Source organism: Palaemon carinicauda, chromosome 10 (genome assembly GCF_036898095.1).
Source record: "Palaemon carinicauda isolate YSFRI2023 chromosome 10, ASM3689809v2, whole genome shotgun sequence".
Taxonomy (NCBI): Eukaryota; Metazoa; Arthropoda; class Malacostraca; order Decapoda; family Palaemonidae; genus Palaemon; species Palaemon carinicauda.
The window spans coordinates 96,323,428-96,349,714 of NC_090734.1; the positions used below are offsets into that span (position 1 = coordinate 96,323,428).

Genomic DNA, 26,287 nt, shown 5'->3' on the forward strand with positions numbered 1-26,287 from the left:
TGTGAATCATGGTTTTTGACACTGTCTAGCACAGTGGTTCTCAATCTTTTTCAGTTGATGGTACCCTAAAGTCTAAACTGATATAACCATTACTGTGGCACCCCTTCTTCACAACCCCACCATATCTCATGAATTAACTTATTTGATGAATATAATTACTGTACTAGCGTCTTTGAATCCATTAAGGAGAAACGTCGCTGTATAAAACACTAGAAATTATTGTTTTTTTTATTATTATCCATAATCAAACCAAATCCAGCCCCACCGCACAATGCAGAAATACAAAGAACATATTAGAAGATGTGCAGTAAAGAGTTATGAATGCAGACTAAATAGAAATAAATGGTAATCACCTTTAAGCAAAGAAGAAAAAAACACCTATTCTAGTGAGATGTGTGTGCTTGATGTGACTGACAGATTCGTTTCACATTGGGTTGAATGGTGGACAAACATACTCTCATTTCTTCCTCAAGAATTTTCAGCCTTTCCCTTTTGTTAGTTGTAATGTTTGGTAGAGCAGAAAACCCCAACTCACATCGGTAAGAAGTAGAGAAGTGGATTAACATTACCGGAGCTTTTTTTTGCAACATGAGGATACTTAGTCTTGATGTGAACCCAGAATTCATCAAGAGGGAGCTGCATGTGCAATAACTTTAGATCACGATCATGACGCAATTCCACTAACTGCTCTTCTTCCATGAGGGTAAGCTGAGATTGGGTAGATATAGATGCAACAAATGGGTTTCTTATCCAGTCATAGTTTTCAGTGCATGTATCTAGGATATAGTGCTGAAGTTGTTTTTCCAGTACTGCAAGATGCTCAGAAATAATTGGTATTATCTCACCACTGTTTGCTGCTACTGCAACATGTGAGAACATGTCCAAATTGCCTTCTTTTACTTTGCCACCCAACAGTTGCAGTTTTTCTTTCAGCAATTTAATTTTATCAGTGGTTACAACTTTTTCCAGTACAGATTTTAAATCATTGCTAATTGTCTTTGCAACCAGCGCTTCGCGATGAATAAAGCAATGTGTTGTTATCACACTGCTGTTTTCTCTCTTCACTAATGACACAAATCCTTTAATTGAGCCAATCATAGCAGGTGCCCCATCTGTACAAATCCCAACACACGATTGTCAGGTCCAACCAACAGATTTTAAGTACTCACTAAATGTAGAGAAAATATCATTGCCTGTTGTAGTTTCCTTAAGTTCTTTACAACGAAAGAATTGTTTCACTATTTTAACATCATGAATGTACCGAACGAATACCAGTAATTAAGCCCCAGCTCTAATGTCTGTGGACTCATCTACCTGAAGTGCAAACATTTCACTTTCCTTCACAGATGTACAGTTGCCTCAAAGTATTCCTTTACCCCTTACGCTTATGTTTTATGAAAATAGTATGGTAACACCGCAATGAAAGCCTATTTTTCTTGTAATGACGGACGTGAATGGTCGAGCTATTGGTATGCCAGTGCTCCAATTTTTATAAACACTACTGTAGACAATATATTAATGATATACGAATAATAGTTCACATTACAAGTAAAATAAGTTGCTGTTAAATACTTAGAAAAATAGTATAGTAACAGAGTAGTAATAATAGCAATGGTAAAAATCATATTCATTCCTGATTAATCAGACATCGTCAACCTTCGTTACATTCAGTTGAGGCAGGCGTTTGCTGAAATCCAACTTTAGTTCATAGTAGATATATGGGTTCTTTTTTCAGAACATAATTATTTGAATGGAAATACGCTTTCGATTTATATAATCCATCAAACTATAAAGAAATGAGATCATAAACCGCAAATTTCAAGACCTATAAATATAATTTCGTAAAGGCAATTATGATAGCCATTGACAGGTCATGATACAGAAGGCTTGGGGAAAAATTAATAGACAACCCGATGTATAAAGGAACAAATATATCCTGTGTATCATTCATATACATATATATTTTTTTAATTCGAGCCACGTCTCACCAGAGTAGCCTAGATGGAAATTTCTCTGGGCGGTAATTAAACTCGAGTCATTTGAGTAACAACACACCTTAACCACCCTGATGGTCTTTATATCATTGGTAGATATGGTTGCACACCGATAATATCAGTACTCATATAGATAAGAGAGAGAGACTGAACTATGGTTGGGTTTATTTTATGTCAATTTCGTTGGTATTATCGAACAGTACTATATAAACCTTTTTTAATACCTTGTGAATGACACAGGGACTCGATTGAAGCTGTATAACTCAGAAAGAGAGAGAGAGGCGGGGCCAGTAAGTGATGTCGTGACCTCTGTTAGTCTATTATGTCATTCTCTTGAGTAGCGGTTTAGTGACTAGAGTAGACAATGGATCGCAATCAACAAAGAATCAGCAATAGGAGCAGAATTGTAGGCATGAGAGACTCTGGCATGTCTTACAAACGTATTGCAAGAGAATTATGAATTTCATTGCCAACAGTTCGACTTTGGTGTCGAAGATGGGAAGAGTCTGTAAACCTCAATGACAGGCCAAGAGCTGGTGGGCCAAGAAAAACGACCCCAGAAGAAGATAGGGCGATTTCAGAAGTAGCCACGCAAAGCCCATTTATAAATGCAGTTGCCATAAGGGACACACTGAACTTGCGTGTTTCGTCTGGAACTATAAGAAATAGGCTCCACGCAGACGGTATCCACCATAGGACTCCGGCAGTGAAACAAAAGCTGGAGGATCGTCATAAAACGGCACGGCTGGAATTTGCTCAACGTTATTTGGAAGAGGGGTTAGACTTCTGGGGCAGAGTAATTTTCAGTGACGAAAAGACCTTCGCTTCTAACACGCATGGTCGTCTGCATTGCTGGAGGCGTGATAACACGAGATACGACAGCCAGAATATTTATCAAGTAGCCAGAAGCGGCCATATCACCTGTAACGTTTGGGGGTGGATACACCTGCATGGCGTTGGTGAATTGGCCGAGATCAGTGGAAGGCTCAACGCTGAGCAGTATCTCGAAATTTTGGAAGAGGTGATGGTTCCTTCCGTTCACGCTTATGCTCTTCCTTATCCTGAGCAGATAATTTTCATGCAGGTATGTGTATTGTTTTTTTTTTTTTTTTTTAGTTATATGAATGCCCTTTCTTGACAAATATGGTATCAACTCATTGCTGATATTGGTCATAAAGTAGTTTCAAATTACTCAATAAGACTTTTGTCTTGGATTTATTAGTTTTATAACTGTAAAAGGATCTTACATCAACATCATTGATCTACATTCCCTGATGAATCTAAAGCGGCCAAATAAAGCCACTGAAATTGTTACAAGGTATTTTTTGCCTCTTCATGAAAAGTAGACCAAATATTGTCATCAACACACAACACCCACGTCTCCTCCTTGGGTACTCAAGCCCTTATATTAATCATTATTGTGACTCCTTTTGCTGGACTAAACGGCATTATTTTGCCGTCATTTATATTGAAAATATAAGTTGTTTTCCTTCCACCTTGTTCTAACAGTATGATTAATCAGTTATATTATTTCTTTTAGGATAACTGTTCCATCCATACTGCGAGGATTGTCCGAGCATGGTTTGCTGAACAGCGCGACATTGTTCTCCTTCCCTGGCCGAGCAAAGCATGCGATTTGAACCCGATCGGAAATGTCTGGGGGAATATCGTCAACAGCTGAGAGCAGGGTCAGGAGCGTAACCACCAGCATCTTTTCCAGCATGTTCTCAACGATTGGGAACTGTTCCGCTGCAACCGACAAGTTGTGTATAACCACGTCTCGTCAATGCAAAACAGATTGCAAGATGTTATTGCACATAATGGTGGATGGACAAAATATTAATGTTTCAAATACGATCTTGTTTTACTTATTTTCTTTTTTACAATTCAACATTGTATAACTAGAATTAAATAATTTATTTCCATAGTGATTTCACTAAACCTTGCCCACAAATGTAAGGAATGTTATGAGAATGGAAACTGAAAAAAAAAATAATAAGCTTCAATCAACCAGTATCGCTTGAGTACTAAAACAAAAGGTTAATACGAAGTTATGATTGCGATTAAACATTGAATATCACAAATTTGTAATACATAGTTTTCAGATATTTGCTATAAATTCATCGATGAATCCAGCTGATTTTAATAAAGAAAATTCATAATTATATAATAAAAGACTTGGGTATTTTATTTTTTACCAACGATTAAGACCAAGGCCAGCTCAACTGAGGGTGCAATTTAGTCATTTAAGTTAAATGTAAAATGAAAAAAAATTCTAAACCTGACGATAACTGAAAGCAATTCAATCCATCTCTTTATCTCTATGTATCTACCCATCTATGGTGCGTCTAGTTGCAAGTTTTAATTGCTAATTATCTTATCTAGAATATTTAGTATTAAAAGTGATATCTTACGAAGCACTTACATTCCCTAAAGTAATTCCGTTGTCTAGTGGGCTTTTGACAACCGATAAATTCTCGAACTGCCCGTCATGAATTTATACCTTACTACTCTGAGAATGATCATCATGGAATTTATTTTCATAAAAATTAACATGCGACTGATGATTCCTTCTTGATGTTTTTTTAGGTCATATGTGGAGGGAAATATTACATATTGAACGAGATCTGTGAAACAGCTAGTTTGACGTCAATAACTTGTTTCAGACCCCCACCGTATTGTAATAAGTATTGAAGACACAAGGATATCGGAGTTATCTTATTATATAATGACATGGCTATACAACATTTCTCTAATCGAGTCCCTGTTGTCATTATCAAGGTATTATAAAAGGTCTATATAGTATTGTTTGATAATACCAACGAAATTGACAAAATAAAACCAACAATAGTTCAGTCTCTCTCTCTCTCATCTATATGAGTACTGATTTTATCGGTGTGCAACCATATCTACCAATGATATAAAGACCATCAGGGTGGTTAAGGTGTGTTGTTACTCAGATGACTCGAGTTTAATTACCGCCCAGAGAAATTTCCATCTAGGCTACTCTGGTGAGACGTGGCTCGAATTAAAAAAATATATATATATATATGAATGATACACTGGATATATTTGTTCCTTTATACATCGGGTTGTCTATTAATTTTTCCCCAAGCCTTCCGTATCATGACCTGTCAATGGCTATCATAATTGCCTTTATAAAATTATATTTATAGGTCTTGAAATTTGCGGTTTATGATCTCATTTCTTTATAAATTGATGGATTATATAAATCGAAAGCGTATTTCCATTCAAATAATTATGTTCTGAAAAAGAACCCATATAGCTACTATGAACTAAAGTTGGATTTCAGCAAACGCCTGCCTCAACTGAATGTATCGAAGGTTGACGATGTCTGATTAATCAGGAATGAATATGATTTTTACCATTGCTATTATTACTACTCTGTTACTATACTATTTTTCTAAGTATTTAACAGCAACTTATTTCACTTGTAATGTGAACTATTATTCGTATATCATTAATATATTGTCTACAGTAGTGTTTATAAAAATAGGAGCACTGGCATACCAATAGCTCGACCATTCACGTCCGTCGTTACAAGACAAATAGGCTTTCATTGCGGTGTTACCATACTATTTTCATAAAACATAAGCGTAAAGGGTAAAGGAATACTTTGAGGCAACTGTACATACAGTTTCCTCCATATCTGCTGACATATCATGAATCCGTCTGCTAATGGTACTATCAAAAAACGGGAATTTTCCTCACTTCTTTTTCTGCTTCACTTCCAAACATTGTTTTCACTATGGCACTACATGCAGTTAGAATCAGAGTCTCTGCTATTGTATGGGGTTTCATGCTTTTAACAACTAACTCTGTAACTAAGTAACTGGCCTCTTGTGCTTTATCAGCAACTTTGACTTTCTTAGAAAGCATCGCACTCTGCTTTTTATGCTCATTTAAAAGTCCTTCAAAGTAGGACCGAGGCTTTTTAGCAAGATGATCATGTTTCAGAGTTAAATGCCTCTTTAATTTACTAGGTACCATTGCTTCATTAGCTAATTTATCACCACAAATAACACATAAAGGCATGGGAGTAACTTCACCACACCAGAAGAATCCAAAACTTAAATAAGTATCCAAGTAGGAGCGATTTTTCTGGCCTTTTTTTTAACTTGATTTACTTGTTGTTGGAATGGCCAAATCCGTTTCACTCACAAACTCACTTTCGTCCTTTTCTTCACCCTCACCACTAACTTCGTGTCCTCTTTTCTTAATGACAAAGTTATCCATCGTACGGTATGTTAGAAGCACTATAATGTTCGAAAAAACTGTAATATAACCCCAGAAACAGCAAAGAACTTATGCCTTGAGGTATTATGCCTCACTGACTCGGGAGTGGAAAACTGGGGTTATACAAAGCCGATGAGAACCGAACACGTATCGGACGGGCAACGCATATAAACAAAGAAAATGTAAGTATGAACAGAGTCGACTGTTACACGTTATTATTACTATTTTTGTTGTTGTTGTTATATTATTATCATTATTTATTATTACTATTACTCTTATTATTAGCAATAGTAGTAGTAGTAGTTGTTGTTGTTGTATTGTACAAGTATAGAAAAGGAAATATCAACCTTTATTTGCGAGAAATGTTTGTGCATGTAACTTCCTATCTACACTGATAATTATATGAAGACTTTTGAAAACTTTTTTTCAAATGTTCATTAAGACGATTTGGCCAAGACAAAACTCATGACAATTTTGCGGCACCCTTAGGCGCTGTCTATGGCACCCCATGGTGCCACGGCACCCTGTTTGAGAATCACTGGTCTAGCATATTGATGAAAATGCCAAAGTTCTCCAACAAGGTTCATGTCATCATCATCAGGACTTATTTGCAGAGAGCATTAGTTTCTTCACGAATCTCTTCTATAGCATTGATGGATTTGACTTGAATGCATCCAACAGAGGTATAAATGCTTTGACTCTGAACATGTCTTTTGACTCAACGCTAGTCAATTTTTCTTTGCCTGTTCTTTCGATTAATGGAAGAGATCCATAAAATACCCTTGATAAAATCCGAAACTGAAGCATACAATCTAGACTGACTTTGGGGTCTTGCAATGATTGATTAGTGTTGTGAATTTCAGACGGCTAATGACTCCACAAATATTAACATCACCATGAATTCAAACTCCTCCCTTTTATTCAAAATACTTATGGCTAGATTTCATGTTTCACCTTTCTCTGTAGTATCAATAAGAAGATGATGAAATGCAGGAATTATTCCATCATAGCTATGAGGTATTGCACTTTCAACCGTTGAATGTTCTTTTCATACGGTCATTGACAAAGACTTTGGAACCTTTGAATCATCTATTTAGAATGACAACAGTATTGCCCGCCTATGTAAAGATGATGAAAGGAATTTGTATATAGCTTGAACAATTCCAAAAAAGTTTACTGCATGTAAGCGCACTATTTCTCCTCTTTCGAACAGTATAAACGACAGTAAAACCAGAGTAATTGAAGATGTTTGAAAATCACATTGAGTTGCCATATGAGTTTTTAGCCTTGTGGTTGTCTAAGACTGAAATGGGAACTTAACTTGACATTAACCACTTCCCCCAAATATTCGGTGGTTATCACTGGATGTGTGAGGCGTGGATGACACATTATATATTGAAGGAAGATAGGAAAGCTCAAAATACGAATGCTAATATACTTGTTGCTAACTCCAAAGTAAACACCATAGTTTGACCGCTCATTGTTCAGATGGCGTTGTAGGTAAATCGCATGTCGTCTGTTTGATTATATTTAGAATTTGACAAATGACACAAACAAAATCATGGCTCCAACAGTGAATAAGTCACACAAGTGTGTTGTTTGCAATAAACGGAAGGAAACCGGTCCTAATTTGGTGTTTCACAGGTTCCCTAAGGATATAGAACGGTGAGTAGGCCTATTAACAGTATGATACATGAAATATGTGCTACTCATGAGTAAGCCCCACTGATATTGGATATAAGATTGAGTCAAGGCACTGGCAGTACATTTTTTTAAAACTTTTTATTTTTGGGTTATAAGTTATTGAATGATACATTTCTTAAGGGTTGACATATATTGCGTTAGGAACATGTTTAGTGGTACGTATTATATTTAACTGATTTAAATTATAAGTGCAGGAATATTTCAGAATGTTTGCTCACTTGAGTAGCATTACAGGAGTATACTGCTTCAACGTGTTATTTTGTTAGTGTTCCTTGTCTTCTTATTTTTTATTTCCTGAATAAAGACTAGCATTTTACATTATTTTGTACTGTATTTTCATTTTCATGTATATTGAATGTGTGTTTACTGTCTGTGCTTTCTATGTTTGCAGACTTGTTTTGTCTTATGTTTGCACTATGCATTTATATCTTGATGAAAATTTTTTTCAGCATTATGTTTTCTCATATTTATAATTATATTAAAGTTTATCTGCTTGTAATTCGTGATGAAATTTTGGTTTGCTTGTACGGTATTCTTTTCCGTTACAGTTTTTAAGTGTAATATTTTATACTGATTTTTTATTTTTTTTTTCTTATTTAGTATCATTTATTGAAGTTCCTTTACGTGTGATTTGTCTTGCATTTTTGGTTGGTTGTATGCTACCATATTTCTATTTCCAACCCCCTCTTGATTATCTCTATGTGTGATACAATTTAGTGAGTTATATTGTTCCTTTTGTTTCTTTTTATATATATATATACATTTATTAGTTTATATTACAAAAGAGTACACACGATTTCATGATGCATATCCGTTTCAATAAAAATCCAATTGTGTTTATATAGACCTAATATCTCCATTCTACAGTTGCCTACAAACTATAATTAAATGTATGCCTACAAATAAACCTGATATACAGTATGTTTTACTTTATACGAGCATGATAATTTATAGAACATTTAAAAATTATTGTAATATACAATACATAAATTTGTAAGTAAAGTTATTAAATTATAAGACACATAGCTATGAAGTTTCTGAAAAAAGACTGAGAAAAAATAGGGATATGTAGGCCTATTCATAATCTATATATGTGCCTAGTTGTAAATTTGCAATTTAGTTATCTAGAATTCTAGAATATTATGAAAATAGATAAAATATACTGACGTACGAATGCAAATTATGAAAAATATGTTGCAAGTTTAAAATTTAATTTCCTCTTACATTCCCGTCAGCATTACCGCTCTGAATATTTAACCGTTCGCTCAATAGATGGAGCCAATCGTTTCGCATGGGAGTATCTGGCATCTTTTGTTCGTACACTCATTTGACCGACATTAGGCTCAGCCTTCCTATCTTACTTCGGTATATGCTGTTGTCTTTGCTATAGCCTATAAGTAAATATTTCATGTTAATGTTTTTTATGTGTTTCATTGTTATAAAATTATGTTTGAAAATTAAGAGCATAATCATATTTTAACATAAAAGAATAAGAAAACTGCTGATACACATGCTGGAAGCAATTTTTTGCAGACAATTTTAATGCTGGATTGCTGGTGAATGATACGTTGAGTCGTTTGTTTAATGTTTACATCTGTGGCGAGCGTGTCAAGTTTGAACGTCTCTTGAACTACCTGTGTTTTTTAAGTTCATTGCCTATTTTAGGAATTGTTAATACTCGAAACGATATCGAACAGTGATAGTGAGTGTGCTGATGATCCCCAATCGACCACATCGAGTGTTAGTAACCAGAATTTCAGGCTGCACCACCCTAAAACCGCGCATGTTGAAAGGGCCGAGAGACACACGACACATGGTGTAGGTTTAGTGTCCTTCAGATTCCACTTCTGAATCCAATACTGATGCTAGTGACGTCGATCCAGATTATTAATTTGATTCGTGAAAGTGCTGAGTTGGTAGTATGTTGTCCAAGGCACTAGTCACCCGTTGAAATACTTTCGTTAGAGAGTAATTTTACCTTTGACTGACTAGATAGTATTAGGTAACATTGGATCTCTGTCAGGTTACTGCTAATTTTTCCTTACCTACACATACATTGAATAGTCTTGTCTATTGTCTACTCATTCTCTTCTTTCCTCATACACCATGCGACATTAAGATGACCGAAAATTCTTCAATCAAGGGGTTAACGACTGCACTGTGATTGTTAAGTGGCTACTTTACTCTTGGTAAGGGTGGAAGAGACTCGAGCTGTGGTAAGCTGATATTCTAAGAGTGCATTTCAAAATTAAACCATTATTCTCTAGTCTTGTGTAGTGCCATAGCCTCTCTACCATGGTCTTCCACAGTTTTAGGGTTAGAGTTCTCTTGCTTGAGGGTACACTCGGGTACACTATTGTTTCCTCTTTTCCTTATTTCATTGGGCTATTTTCCCGGTTAGAACCCCTGGTCTTATATCGTTCTGTTTTTCTAAAGGGTTGTAGCTAAGATAATAATTACATTCATAGTAATGATTATAATAATAATGATAATAACAATGATGTGGCTAATGAGACCAGAAAGTGACCCCAGAAAGTGATTAAAAAAATGGTAGATCAGTAGAGTGTAGGCCCAAGTTTGAGGGCTGGACTAGGAATGTAGCAAATATGAGAAAGAAAAATCAAGGTCTTTATGTAAGTTAGGATTACAAAATTGAAATGCGGGGATTAAAGAAACTTGTGCCTAATGTAGAGAGGGCTATTTCGAGAGGGTCACCATGGAAAAAGTAAAAGATTTTCTTGTTGCAAACTAGGCCTTGGAGATCTTAATAAGCAAAATATACATAATTGCAGCTGTACTAATAAGGAATCTTTTAAAAGAAAGTATACAGAGAGGGAGGAAAGCCAACGCTTAGTGAAGATGGTGTACACTGTTATACATTCTGGTGTACCATGTAGCCTACAAAGTTTGCATGAAAGGGTTTGCTGCAATGCATGGTGCCAGAAGGGACAGGGTGGAGTATATTGCCAAGAGGAAGAAGAAGAACGCCTCTCCAACTGGTACTCTGCCAGCTGATCAGCGTGTTTGTAAACTACCAGCTTCGTGGCTGAACGTAAGTGTGATCATTCTTCTTTTGTATGCTGTTTTTGATATTATTATTATTACTTGTGGTTGTTTCAATGTTAGTTTTAAGATTATCGATTGATTATATTATCAATATTACTCTCTTGTTTGTGTCCTTATGATGTATGTAATAAGGGTCAACAGTACCGCACTTTTTGTCAACTTTGGTATTGTTGTTCATCTATCTGGCGATCAATCATGTACCATGATATTAATTATACCATCGGTCATGTGGTTGGTCATTTTGGGGACTTAGATATTCATTAAAACCTAACATGGTGATAATCATATAGGACAGGCTGAATTATTTTTTTTTATTTTGTCATTAATCTTGCCATCAATAATGCTATCACTCATGTGCCAATCAATTGATCAATCATAAGGGTGATTAACTCATGCTAAATTACCATTACTTACTTACTTTGATGGCTGCTTTTCCAGTCCCATAGAGCAGGGGAACTCCGCTCTCTACAGGACCTCCACTATCGGTTTACCTTGTTCGATCAGAGTATTTAACGTTTCATATCGTGTATTGTTCATTTACTGTTAAATCGTCACTGTTGTAAAAAAAAATATTAGTGTTTGTTCTAGGAGTTTTGTAGATTGTTACAAAGGATGTTTTTCTGTTTTTGAGTGTATAGTTTATTTTTAAATATTTGAAGCTTGCTACACTGGTTCTTTTCAACCTTTTTGAGATTTGAGTAACTTTTATGGATAAAGAGTCCGACACTCCCACCATACCGACCTTCTCTCGTTATGTGAAAGGCGGGTGGTGGGGTGTGTCATTTCAGTGATTTTTGCATTGTCCAGGTTATTTAACCATGTTCCAGATAATGCTAGCATATCCAATTATTTCTCATTTATCAATTTTTGAATTTGAATAGTCTTATTATCTACAGATTGTATATTTACATAGCCACAGTTCATGACATCCTTAGTAACAATGATCAGTATTTTCTTCTAGTATTTTCCATTCCAAGTCACAGGCTTTGCAGTCTGTAGAATTTACTATGTGGTCACATGGTTTGTTTAACTTTGTGCAGTTTATACACTTTGACACTTACGAATTACACTCCTTGGTGGAATGTATTCCTGAACATTTCCCGCAGACTTTATTATCATTCTTAGACTTGCAACCTTTTTCAAGATGACCATACCTCTGACAGTGGTTGTAGAACACTACACCACCAGTACAGCTACGTTCTGAATATCGGCGTTTTACCAAGGGTGAAGTCAAACACTCTTCCTCTGGTTTGTTCATGTATTCCATAAAGAAGCAAGGTTTGACGCTGCAAACAAAAGCAGCAATAAATATACAAAATAGTAATGTGAATATTCATGTAAAACAATATATATACTGTAAATATTATGTAAATACAAAGTAATGTACATGATGTAAAATACAATACAGTAATTCCACAGGTAAGATTCACTTAACATAAAAAATAAACTTACATTTTCCAGACGCGGATTCTAATACTAAATTCACAGATAACCACTGGTAAAAGTTACTGTACAACCAGAAGCATTCAGCCTCCTAGCTAACAGCAACACCAGTCACTTACTACTATGAAGAGTACACTGTGCAGCTCAGCACATCACAAATTCTGCAGAACCACAACATGCGGAAATTCCATGTGCTTTCCAGAGCCTACTCACGCTGAACTAACAATGGCGCCAAGGCGGGTATAAATTGCGGCCTTTTTGGCAGATGCCAACAATAACAATACAATATTTTTCAGTACCAACTCAATACTTCCTTTTCATTCAAAAAAAGTAAACAAAAAATGTATACAGTTTTCCATTCAATGGAAATATTTAATTCAAAATAGTGCACATATGTGTATAATTAAATTACAAAACAAACATCAGGCAATCCCGACGCTCGCTTATCCCCTCATCCTTATCATCAACAAAGAAAACGTGTAGCGCCAACTGAACTGAAAACGTAAAACGCTGTGGCATATCCTACACCGCCCCCTATTTTGTAGTATACAAAATACACCGCAAATATGCCACATACACAGCACGCCATATGAGCAGCACAGCGTTCACTCATTTTCCAATGGCATTCCACTGTCATCACACTCCGTTTCAAGGAGAAGGCACATTTTCTGCACTGGGCGTAAGTATAACCCACACTCAGTCTTAATCTTGGCTTGTCTAACTCGGTTGTCAGAGTCTCGAGTCACTTCCAAGACTTGTCCCCAAGGCTGGGGAGACGTTCGTCAGTAGTTAGCACAATGTCACCAACTTGGATGTCTCGCCGTTGGACAGTCCACTTCTGTCATTTTTGCAGCAATGGAAGGTACTCCCTCAGCCATCGCTTCCAGAATTGGTCGGCAAGATATTGCGCTTAACGGCAGCGGCGCCTAACATACAAGTCCTTCTGGTCAGTCATCGTTACTGGGAGCACTGCACCATACTAGGCATCAACGGCAGTGGACAGTCTGGGTCGTCGTTTACCTTGGTTAGAGGTTTTCCACTCACCAAAGACTCGACTTTGCAGAACAGAGTCGATAGTGTGTCGTCAGTGGTGACCTGCTGCAGGCAGGTCGCACTAAGAGCTCTTCTCACTGAGCGTATGAGGCGTTCCCAGACTCCTCCGAAATGTGACGCATGTGGCGGGTTGGAACACCACTCGATGCCCTTAGCTGCTAGGGTTTGAGCAATTTCCTCTTCCTTGAAGTCTTGAAGAGCTTCCTTCAGCTCTCGGTCAGCTGCGACGAGGTTGGTACCGTTGTCTGACCATATTCTCTTGACAGCTCCTCGCCTGGCTGTAAATCTTCTCACTGCATTCACAAAGGAGTCTTGGTCCATCGAGCTGAGAACCTCCAGGTGAATCGCTCGCACTGTCGGGCAGGTAAAAATAGCTCCCCCAGCGCTTCACTGTAGAGCGCCCTTTCTTCACAAAGAAGGGATCGAAGCATTATGCCCCTGTTGGTGAAGGGAGGATCTCCCGGACAGATTGGTTAGAGGGCAAGTCAGCCATCACTTGATCCACTGGCCGACAACTGAGTCTTCTACAGATGACACAGTCACGTATCACTGATCTAACTACTGAATTTCCATGAATGATCCAGTAGTTTTTTCTTAGTTCAGCCATAAGATAGTTCTGTTCACAATGGCTGTTTGTTTCATGGGTCCACCGCACCATCTTCCTCACAATTGGTAACTTGGATGGAAGAATGATGGGGTGCTTGCAGCTATCACTGATGGTGGCTTCACAGAGACTTCCACAAACATTAAGCAAGCCATCTTGTAGAAATGGTCGAAACTTGCAAATTTTGCTGGATTTTTTCACCTTGGAATCCTTCTTGGAGAATGATTTGATCCCACTCCCATACTCTGGAACTTGAATATTCTTCCATATTATGGTTGTTGCACTATTCACCTCGTTTGCAGATAACACTTCTGATATGCTCTTGGTTCTTAATCACCTCAGTCAAGCGATGATTCGCACTATCTTGGTCCGTGAAGAGAACTTGGCAGCAATCTTCTCTACTAAGATTGGTTCCGGCGCAAACATGCTGAAAATGGGTGCAGACTGTTTAACTTCTGGATCTCCATCTATTTCTGCTCGCTTCACATCGTTAGGAAGAGCTGGCCAACTGTCCTGCTCTTGACACAGGAACTCTGGTCGTGTCAGCCACAGCGACGACTCCAGCAATTTGTCCACATCAAGGCTCCGAGAGGCCAGGTCTGCAGGGTTCGCAGAGGTGTTCACATACCTCCAAGAGGTGATGTCACTGAGGTCGCGGATGAGGTTCACACGGTTGTTCACAAACGTGTGGTATCTTGCAGACAGGTTACGGATGTACTTCAGGACAGACGTGCTGTCGGTCCAGAACACTGAGTCACACAACTCCAAGTCGAGTTCTGACCTGATCTTACAATCAAGTTGAGCTGCCACAGCAGCTGCAGTCAATTCCATTTGTGGAATGCTTGATCTCTTGAGGGGAGCTACACGAGCTCTACCCATAACAAGTGTACTGTTCACTTGGTTATTCTTGCTTACTGTGCGCAGACACGTGACCACACCATATCCTGTCTGGCTTGCGTCCGCAAAATGGTGAAGTTGGTACGATGATACCTCCCCAAAGTCTGGAGGCACCAGGCTTCTTCTGATCTTGAAGTCTCCTAGACACTGAAGCTGGGAAGTCCATCTGCTCCAGCGATTTGCTTCGTCGTTGTTCATATCTTCATCCCAAGGTAAATTGCGACGACACAGGTCTTGTAGTAACATCTTCCCTTTCAGGGTGAAAGGTGCAACAAAACCAAGTGGATCGTACAAGGAAGCCACCACAGAGAGAACTCCTCTGCGCGTCCTAGGCTTCTCCTTCAGGTTGATCTTGAAGGTGAACTCATCACTGCTCATGTCCCAGTGGATACTCAAAGCGTGCTCTGTAGGCCGCTCGTCCTTACTGAGGTCCAATGTAACCACTGATTTATCTCTCTCCCTTTCAGGCATGGCAGCGAGAATGTCTTTGTTGCTAGATGTCCACTGGTTCAGCCGGAATCCTCCATCAGCACAGAGTCCAATGAGGTCTTTCGTCAATTGGATACAGTCTTCCTCGCTGTCTATTGACTTCAACAAGTTGTCGACGTAGAAGTTGCGACGAATGGCACAGCAAGCTTCTTTACCATACTTGTCACCATAGTCCAGTGCTGCTTGTCGGAGGCAGAAGTTGATTACACTTGGAGATGATCGTGCTCCAAACACACGTGAAGTCATCCTGAACTCTTGAATAGCTTGATTTGTGTCTCCACCTGGCCACCACAGGAAGCGTAAAGAGTTGCTGTCGTCTTCTGGCACCTTGACTTGATGGAACATTTCTTGTATGTCCGTAGTAACAGCATGTTTTTCTTCCCTGAAGCGCAGCAGCACTCCAGCAAGACTACTTGTGAGATCTGGTCCCTGCATGAGGTGGTCATTGAGTGAGGTCCCAGCATGCTTAGCCTTAAGGTCGAAGAAGACCCTAAGCTTTTCCTTGGTAGGGTGTTTGTCCCCATGGTGTGCCATGTAGCTCACACGGCCATCACTGTGATTCAGCTTGTCGACTGGGACAAGCTCAGCGTACCCCTTCAAAAGGTACTTCTCTACTTGTTTGACGTATATAGTCTTGTACGTTTCATTTGCCTCAACTTTCTTCTTTAAGGAGTGAGCCCTACATTCTGCAATAACACGGTTATTAGGTAGAGGCTCAATGTCACTAAAGGGTAAGCAAGCAACATACTTGCCATCTATCTGGACAACAGTTTCGTCCAACAAAGACAGGAATATCTTGTCTTCAAAAGAATCTTTTATCTTTGAGAGTCTCTTTCTCCCAAAAGTCTTAGTTGAAGTTGCGTTGCAGAAGTTCTGTTGTATCATCCACAGTGCACACATGGAACAGAGGGGCAGTACCTGAAGTCGATCTGGTTCCTGTTGGGCCAAAAACAACCCACCCTAGCTTGGTCAGGTAGGCAGATGGCTCGTCCTTCAGCCCATGTCGCTGGTCTAAAATCACTCTGTTCAATGTTGTGTCTAGCCCAATGATCAGCTCTACTTGACGATGATATTCAGGTAGACTTATTACTTCCAGGTCACTCAGATGTGGCCACTTGGTCAGCCATTCTTGACTCATGGCATGGTCCATAGACACATTGATCTTGTCAGCTACCAAAACGTCGGTCACATGTTCTCCTTCATCAGTATTAATATTACCAATGTGTAGGGACAGAACTTCCTTACAAGTGAAAGTCGATGCTTCAGTTGCCTTGATCTGGTTGTATGGTCTTCCTTTGAGACCCATTTGGTCGATCCGGCTTCTTGCTGCCAATGTTGGGGCAGCTCCACTGTCGATGAATCCATAGGTTGCATGGGTGCCATTCACGAGAACAGGTAAGATATTGAGCATTGTTCTTCCCTTAGGTAACTGGCTTGCACTCTCTGAGTGAATAGGTTGCACATTGGGGACTGCAGCACTTTTGTCATTGTAGCAGTTGCGCCACCTTCTGTAGCACCAACTGCCTTCTCACCACCCCTGATAGCAATTCTGCCTCCCATATGGGCCGCACCTGTATTACTTGCAGTCTTAGGTGGACCATGTAGCATGGTATGGTGCTTATGAGATCCACACTTTTCAAAGATGGATGCATCTTCACATTTTGCATATGAATGTTCACCATTAAGACACCTGAAGCAGTATCTTGCCTTCTTTATCACCTCCCAGCGATCTGGAAGCTTCAACCTTTCAAATTTGAAGCATTCTTTAGGTTCATGGTTCTCCTTAGTGCAGAAGGGACACCATTTCCCTCTAGCTGGTGAAGCTGTGTGTTGTACAGGTAAGGTCTTACGCCTGACACGCTTGGATGGCTTCTCAGTAGTCTTCGGGGTACTACGGTCGCACTCATAATAGGAGAGATGCTTTGCAATACATGCCGGCTTTTCAATTTACTCTATTAGAGCTGAAAGGTTGAACTTATGTTCCAAACATTTCGCTACCCATCTCGCTCTCAGTTGGTATGGGAGCTTTTCAACAATCTTCTTCTTAACTTTCTTCAAACATGCAGCATAATTTTCCAGGCCATCAATATCACCTGCCTTAATCTCCTTCCAATCAAATAGCTTCTTGACATAAGCATCTGACAGGTCATTGTCGTTCTTCTATTTACGACACAATATCTCCCAAGCACAATCATACCCAATGCCAGTGGGTTGATGGAAACAGTTCTCAATCAGGTTCTTGGTAGTACCATCTAAACAGTTGTATAGATAAGTTAGCCTTCGTGCAGGGTCATCGGTATTACACTCCACAATCCAGGTGAAAGAATTCTTAAACATTGAGAATTTGGTCAAGTCTCCACTGAAACGCTCCAGCTTCATCTGTGGCAGCTGCATTCGTCGTGTTAGTTCTTGCTTACTAGCTAGTGTACAATCAAGAGCCTTTACTACTTCAGAAATTAGCAGATCTGCTTGTGATACATCTTGAGTTAAGGGAACACGTCTTGGCACAAAAGGCGTCGCATCTGGGACCAATGGAGTTGAATGATGTTCAAGACCCTTCAGGTCGTACGTCACACTGTGGAGGTTCGTAGGATTCACATCTACTTCATGAACCCTGCCTATTCTCCTATTTTCATAGTGAGAATTTACATCACTTCACTGCTCAATCCCTTTGACATCCAACAGAGCTGATGCATCCCTCCTCTCCCGTTGTGAACATTACTAGCAGCGGAACTAGCATATGAAGTTCCAACTTCAGACAGTGTTTCATACTCTACCCGTAGTTTATCACAGTCTAACTTCAGGCCGTTGATTTTTTCTTGGTTCTTGCGTTTAGCTGCAATTGCTTTGGCTTGTATTTCAACTGCAAGTGTTTTGGCTTGCATTTCAGCTTCAGCTACAAGTGCTTTGGCTTGCATTTCAACTGCAAGTGTTTTGGCCTGCATTTCAGCTTCAGCTGCAAGTGCTTTGGCTTACATTTCCAAAGCCAATTCTTCTCTTTTAGCTGTATTGCTTCCTCAGCTTGCCTAAGCTTTGCTTGCGCCTCAAGCAAGCGCTCGCGCAGTGCCGACTGGCTGGTCTTTGCTGAAGCTCTTGAAACAGAAGACATGGTGACTGATGATAAAGGCCACAACAGACGATCCTTGCAGACACAAGGCTGACGAAGTCCACTTGTCCCACGCTGGCATTACTTGACCCAGGGTGGAGTATTCATCAAACTGTAGAACACTACACCACCAGTGCAGCTACATTCTGAATATCGGTGTTTTACTAACGGTAGTCAAACAATCTTCCTCTGGTTTGTTCATGTATTCCATCAAAGAGGCGAGGTTTGACGCTGCAAACAAAAACAGCAATAAATATACAAATAAATAATGTAAATATTCATGTAAAACAATATATATACTGTTAATATTATGTAAATACAAAATAATGTAAATGATGTAAAATACAATACAGTAATTCCACAGGAAAGATTAAGTTAACCTAAAAAATAATCTTACATTTTCCAGACATGGATTCTAATACTAAATTCACAGATAACCACTGGTAAAAGTTGCTGTACAACCAGAAGCATTCAGCCTCCTAGCTAACAGCAACACCAGTCACTTATTACTATGATGAGTACACTGGGCAGCTCAGCACATCACAAATACTGCAGAACCACAGCATGCAAAAATTCCATGTGCTTTCCAGAGCCTACTCACGCTGAGCTAACAAAGGCGCCAAGGCGGGCATAAATTTCGGCCTTTTGGGCAGATACCATTAATAACAATACAATATTTTTCAGTACCAACTCAATACTTCGTTTTCAAACAAAAAAGTAAAAAAAAGTGTATACAGTTTTCCATTCAATGGAAATATCTAATTCAAAATAGTGCACATATGTGTATAATTAGATTACAAAACAAACATCAGGCAATCCCGACGCTCGCTTATCCCCTTATCCTTATCATCAAAAAAGAAAACGTGTAGCGCCAGCTGAACTAAAAACGTAAAACGCTGTGGCATATCCTACAGTGATAGTAGGTGATCACGCGGTACCTATTTCGTATGTTGTAAATACCCCATCGTAACGAAACTTCAGAATCCTATTTCAGCACATAGTGGGTGGTTCCCCCCCCCACCCCGAGGCATTTTTCTTGACGACTACACTTATGTTTTCTTCTCTATTTTGGATTTGGTCCAGGCAGCGATTTCTTTGAATTAAAGCATTTACTACATCATCTTCATGATTGTACACATTGCATATCATTATTTTTGATTTTAGTTTTCCGATTTTTCTTGTTTCAGTATCAGCCACAAATTTCTGAATTTTATTTGCCACTTCTTTCCTAATAATTTTGTTTGCATAGTTTACAGCAACATCTCCGTTCGTAGTTAACATCGTATTAACCATAAGAATGTCTTTATGTGCTTGTTCAACCTCGCGTTTTATTTCAGTAATTTTAGTTGTTGTATTAGTTGATTTAATTATCAACAGATTTTTATCCTTAACTTCGTCAGAAAATTTCAGTTTCTCCAGTTTTGGGTCTATCGATGTTTGAATTTTTGCTTTAATTGATCCCATATTCATGGCAAGAATGTCAACATTCTCAGTGAGGTCAGTAGTCCGGGGGGAATATGCTGTGTGTGCGCTAAGATTCGTGTCTTGTTCGTCCTGGGCTAAATTTCTCACGTTTACATCTTCCTTTAACTTTGATATTACTAAATTGGCTTATCTGGATTCACATGCGCAGTGTGGGTATAACCAATCCAGGTTGTTCCATTCATTATCAGTGATGCCTATCACTATATGCACACATTTTTTTTATGGTAGAGTCTATTACATTCACATCCTATCCATTTTTTCCTTTCTCCCTCCGTGGTTTTACATATGAGGTAGAAATAGTTAGGAACAGACATAGTGTACTGTTTCTTATCATTGAGGTTTCTCCATAAGATTACCTAATATTTCAATGATATCCTAAGTGAGAAACAGAAAGATAAAACATAACTCAGGGAGAGTGTTTAACGGAGCTCCGCGCAACACGTTCACACTCTCTTTAAGTTTAAAAAAAATGTAAAAAAAGAAAAAAAATCAAAATATCTTGGAAAATAATGCGATGCTATTGATTTGTATTGTTAGCTATTGAAGAGGGATATAATTATTATGGGTGAAAGGGGGAGACGAATAGAATGATTATAGGATGGAAGGGAGGAGAGTGATAGAAGGATTATAGGATGCAAGGGAAGAGAGGGATAAAATGATTAAAGAATGGAGGGGGAGGGGAAAGGGATAGAAGGATTATATGATGAAAGAGAGATGTATCAAAGGATTATATGATGAAAGTGAGGAGAGGGATAAAATGATTATAGGAGGGGGGGAGTGAGAGGGGCAGATGGATTTTAGGGTGGAAGGGGGGAGAGGAAGAGACAGATTATAGGATGGAAGGGAGGAGAGGAATAGGGGGATTATCGGATAAAAGGGGAAAGGGATAGAAGCATTGTAAGAAAAAGGGGGAGAGGGGTAAAAGGATTAAAGGATGGAAGGGAGGAGAAGGATTGAAAGATTATAGGGTGGAAGGGAGAAAGGGATAGAAGGATTACAGGTTATAAGGGAGGAGAGGGATTGAAAGATTATAGGATGGAACGGGAGAAGACTAAAATGATTACAGGATGGAGAAAGGAGAGGGATATACGGATCTTAGGATGGAAGGAAGGATATGGATAGAAGGATTATAGGGGGGAAGGGAGAAGATGGATAGAAGGATTATAGGATGGAAGAGAGGAGAGCGATAGGAGGATTATAGGATGGAAGGAAGGGGAGGGATAAGAAGATTATAGGATGAAAGGGGGAGAAGGATATAAGGATTATCGGTTGGAAGGGAGTAGAGGGATAGAAGGATATTAGGATGGAAGGAGGAGAGGGGTGTAAGGATTATAGGTTGGAAGAGATTAGAGGGATAGAAGGATATTAGGATGGAAGGAGGAGAGGGATGTAAGGATTATAGGTTGGAAGAGATTAGAGGGATAGAGGGATATTAGGATGGAAGGGAGTAGAGGGATAGTAGGACATTAGGATGGAGGAGAGGAGAGGGATAGAAGGATTATAGGATGGAAGGGAGTAGAGGGATATTAGGATAGAAGGATTATAGGATGGAAGGGATTAGAGGGATAGAAGGATATTAGGATTGAAGGGAGGAGAGGGATAGAAGGATTATAGGATGGAAGGTAGCAGACGGATAAAAGTATTAACTTCGCCATATTTTTAAAAGGTATAATTATGTGTCACAGGACATTTTACCAGGAGCAAAAAATCATTCACTTCATATTAATGTATTTTATATATATTTCACTGCATGGGATGGGAATGTTTTGTTTTTTCCTGAGGTTTTTTTTCTCCTCCTCCACCTGCTGTCAAATCTTCAAGTTGATTCATCACAGTCATTTTTGGGTGAAATGACCTGAAATTTGACGCAATGGGTAAGTAGGCAAATACCCAGGTGCGTGTTAATTGTTTTTTTCTTTTGATACATAGCCTACCTTTAAAATTACTGTATTGAGTATTTTGTGATTTTCTGACGAAAATGTGTTTCGGTCTCTTAGCACCTGGTATTATAACCGAATGACCTGGAACTAATTTACTGAGGTGTCTTAGATAAATAGCAATAAGAAGTCATCAACACTTTCGGCGTTTTTTTATTATAAAATTTACATTTTTTGCTCACCTGCCTTGAAATTTACACCAAATGACGTGATATTTCTGTTTTAGATCAACTCAGTCAGCACTTGAAAGTAATTGGAGCTATTCCTGAAGATCAGTCGGCTTATCGAAAATTCCATTCTACTGAAACAGCTCTTTGTGCCGTAATAAATGATTTGTTAGGTTTCTCTGATGACGGTAAATGTAGCTTGCTTATTCTCCTAGATCTTAGCGCAGCTTTCGATACAGTGGTTCATGAAGTGTTAATAGAGGATATGACTGCTATTGGGATCGATGGGGATGCTCTTAAATGGTTTAATAACTATTTATCGAATAGATCTTTCAAGGTGAAGGTTAAAGATAGATATTCTGAAAGTAGAAAGCTCACCACGGGTGTTCCACAAGGAAGCGTACTTGGCCCGGTTCTTTTTAGTATTTATACAATCGAGTTGTCTTGGATATTTAAATTACATGGCGTTCAATGTAAATTTTTTGCGGATGACACCCAGTTCTATTTAATAGTGGATGACATTATTGAAGATCAAGCTGTTATTGATAGACTTATGGCAGATGTTTCGAAATGGATGCAAAAGAAAAAGCTGAAACTAAATGAAAATAAAACTGAATGTATTCTAATTGGCACTAAATATAACGTAAGAAGGTTTGATAACGTTAATAGCATCTCCATCAATAAGGAAAATATTTTGTTAACTGATAAAGTCAGAGATCTCGGGGTAGTAGTTGATGGTTCTTTGACATTTGATGAACATATTAACAATGTGGTTAGGACCGCAAATTATCATCTAAGGAATATCGCATCCATTAGAAAATATCTTAACGAAGATGCCACTAAGCTGCTAATTAATAGTCTGGTAGTCAGTAGAGTAGACTATTGTAATTCGTTGTATTACAATTTACCTAATTATCGTCTTAGGAAACTTCAAATGATTTTGAATAGAGCTGCTAGACTAATTGTTGGTATATCCCCGCGAGAACATATTACTCCAACCTTAATTAAATTACACTGGTTACCAGTCAAAGCAAGGATTATTTTTAAGCTTTCCGTCTTAACATATCAAGCTATTAACACGGGAGAGCCATTGTATCTTAAAGGTTTCCTGAAAAGATACGTAGTAGGCCCTGGTGTTCATACACGCCTTTCCAGTGATGATTTCAGACTTGATGAGCCTCGTGCAACGACCACTCTTGGTACGAGAACTTTTAAGCACTGCGCTCCTAGATTGTATAATCAACTTCCGGCATCAATTAAGTGTGCTGAAAATATCTTTCATTTCAAAAAACTATTGAAAACCCATTTATTTTCACTCAGCTATAACATTGAGACAAATGAAATTATCCCTCTTTACATTACATAGACTTTTAAATTTTTAACTATAATATAAATGATTGGGAAATCCCGTCTGAACGCTTAATAGCGAAAGCAGGGATACTTGATAAACCGTCAGACATAGACATAGACATAGGGTACCTTTGATATATGTCCACAGTATACAAGTCACGTTTTTTGTAAAGATCACTTTAAAATGATTAATTTTGGTGATTTTGTGCAATATTTTTTTAATATGCAATGTTTTCTGCTACTATCCCTTGAGTTTTAAAATATATATATGACCTGAACTTTGGTAAGGAAATACCTGTAATATATATCTACAAGATATTATTCAGAATCTTTGCATTTACCACTTCAAGATGATTTTTTAGGTAGATTCAGCAATTTTAGACCAAAAATTTATATTTCCGAAAATGTCTCTTCATGAGTAAGGTGATGTGATGGTAAATCTCTCGAGCATCAATATCTGGAAAAGATTGATATGGGCTAGTCCATGTTGCATAGGAGGGGGGAGATGGAGGGACATATACTGTATTTGCTTGATAGAGGTTGCCTTTCTAATATTACTTAATTCTGTGAACTAATAATCTATTTGAAGACATAAGACGACGGTATCTCCCTTGATTATCAGTATTTCTTTCACCTCTTTAATTATGGATGAGTGTCAGGCTAAGATGATAGAAAACAGTTATGAAATATGACAGTTTGCAAGTAGATGTAATAGCAACAGTAAATATGCGGAATATATCATAGCATATACCAAAATGTAATATTTATGATATAGAAAATTTTTATCAAAACTACGAAATGAATATTGATATAAAGTATAGTTGGGCTAAACAAGTCAAAAAAGGAAAGTCCGTCAGACTACAGAAAACAGTTTTTCCTGAAATAAGCTTTTTACCCTCAAGTTACCATGTCATTAAATTATATAGAAAACTTTGTCATGTTTATAATAAAACACATAATATAAGATATTTAGATATACAGTGGTCCTAACCAATCATTTAATAATAATAATGAATTATGAAAAAAATCCAAAAAATTTTCAAAAGGCAAATTACGGAAATAAGGACAACAAAATTGCTGTCAGTTAAACTTATAAACTAATTCTTTATTTTTAATGTTAAACTAGAAAAACACTCAGTGCAGACCTCTACCACAGCAGCATATTTCTTAAAACCAGCTTGCTGTGCAAGGCAAAGAGTTACGTGATAACTGGGAGCCCAGGTGAAGGCAACTAACTTTATTTCAATGGACAGGTAGCTTAAAGAGAAGAGTTTCAAAGCAAGAAGTTCAAACACTACAATTCCTGATAAGACAGGCTCTATCAGGTTCTGTTAACAGTGAGGTATAGAGCGATATTTACAATAAAAAGAAAATACTGTTACAGTGTACAAGCCTGTATGAAACACGTGAGGTACATGGTTCCCCAACTAAAATGACCTACATGGGAAATAGGGCATCCTGCTCTTGAGAGGCATACTCTAGGTGGATCATCTGGCTGGAGATATGCAGGTTTTAGGTAAGCAATGGAGACCCAGTCTTCTTTGCTATTATTGGTGATGCAGAAAGCCTTCAGCATACGACTGATCACAAGTAAAGGGCCCAGTAAGGGGACGTTAGCGGAGGCTTGCTAGTGTCATTGCGCAGGAATCGTGCGTTGCCGAGGGCAGATCTATCCATAGGTGTTACCTTCCTTGGGGTTTTTAAGTCTGGTAGCTTATAGTAAATTTTCCCACAATGTGATATATGCACAGAAGATTGTCAGTTGAGGTTACACAGAACAAATCGGCAGGGACAACAATATACCAATTCAGGGGCTGAGGCATTAAGGGCATCTTTAGGAGTGGTCCGTAGTCATAGCAGGACCCAGGAATGATGTGTAAATCAGTTGAAGTCTTTGCAACGGGACACTAAAGCTACTTTGAGGCTGTAATAAAATCGTTAAACCATGCCGTTGGCAGCAGAGTTTTAGGCAGTTGTCTGATGTAGGGTGATTTCCAGGTGATTCGTTTAAGATGTCCATAATTGAGAGGTGAAAATTGTACCCATGTCAGAAGTGATATACTTAGGGATACGAAATCTCACTATCCATCGTGAGAGTAATGCAGATGTACATGAGGCGGACATTGCAGTTTCCAGGAGAATGGCTCCTGGACGAGTGGAGTGGTTGATGACAGCAAACAGATAACGATGTCCTTGGGATGTGGGTAGGGGACCTACTACATCAACGTGCGTTTACGGTCAGTTTGTCCAATCCTTTTCGTCCTAAGTCTTTTTATCCAATTCTTTTCGTCCAACGTCTTTTTGTCGAATGATTTTTTGGTACAACGTCTTTTTGTCCAATGATTTTTTGGTCCAACGTCTTTTTGTCAGATGATTTTTTTGGTCCATCAGGATTTTGACCAGTTTTGTCTCGACGAAATGTTAGATTTTATGTTAGATTTTTATAGCAGTTAGATACTAATATAAAGGTATGTATACTGCATATATTAGATTATGTATGCCCAAGTATATTTGCAAATAGAATTTTTTCCGTGCATTTTTATACATTAATTAAAAATACGACTAGAAAAAGTTGAATATGTAAGAAAAATATTTATATTAATCATGGAAGACAAACATTCATTTATATGAAAATGCAAAACAAGATTAATAATTATTGCAGACATTGATATGCAAGAATAAAGTATATATATATATATATATATATTGAAGGCACTAATAAAAATTTAAGAAAA

The 26,287-nt window shown here is 38.2% G+C and overlaps 3 protein-coding genes across 3 annotated transcripts; all 3 read right to left on the reverse strand.

Moving 5' to 3' along the window:
• Positions 1-531: 531 nt before the first annotated feature.
• Positions 532-1,098, reverse strand: LOC137648139 (zinc finger BED domain-containing protein 5-like). The gene has a single exon (XM_068381069.1). The coding sequence runs from the start codon at positions 1,096-1,098 to the stop codon at positions 532-534; it is 567 nt and encodes a 188-aa protein (XP_068237170.1).
• Positions 1,099-5,702: 4,604 nt separating this feature from the next.
• On the reverse strand, positions 5,703-6,251 carry LOC137648140 (protein FAM200B-like). The gene is made up of 2 exons (XM_068381071.1): positions 6,143-6,251; positions 5,703-6,016 (listed from the first exon to the last, which is right to left on the reverse strand). The coding sequence occupies exons 1-2, from the start codon at positions 6,249-6,251 to the stop codon at positions 5,703-5,705; spliced, it is 423 nt and encodes a 140-aa protein (XP_068237172.1).
• An 8,212-nt stretch (positions 6,252-14,463) lies between these two features.
• Positions 14,464-17,115, reverse strand: LOC137648141 (uncharacterized). The gene is made up of 4 exons (XM_068381072.1): positions 17,040-17,115; positions 16,426-16,950; positions 14,913-16,193; positions 14,464-14,720 (listed from the first exon to the last, which is right to left on the reverse strand). The coding sequence occupies exons 1-4, from the start codon at positions 17,113-17,115 to the stop codon at positions 14,464-14,466; spliced, it is 2,139 nt and encodes a 712-aa protein (XP_068237173.1).
• Between the last annotated feature and the right edge of the window lie 9,172 nt (positions 17,116-26,287).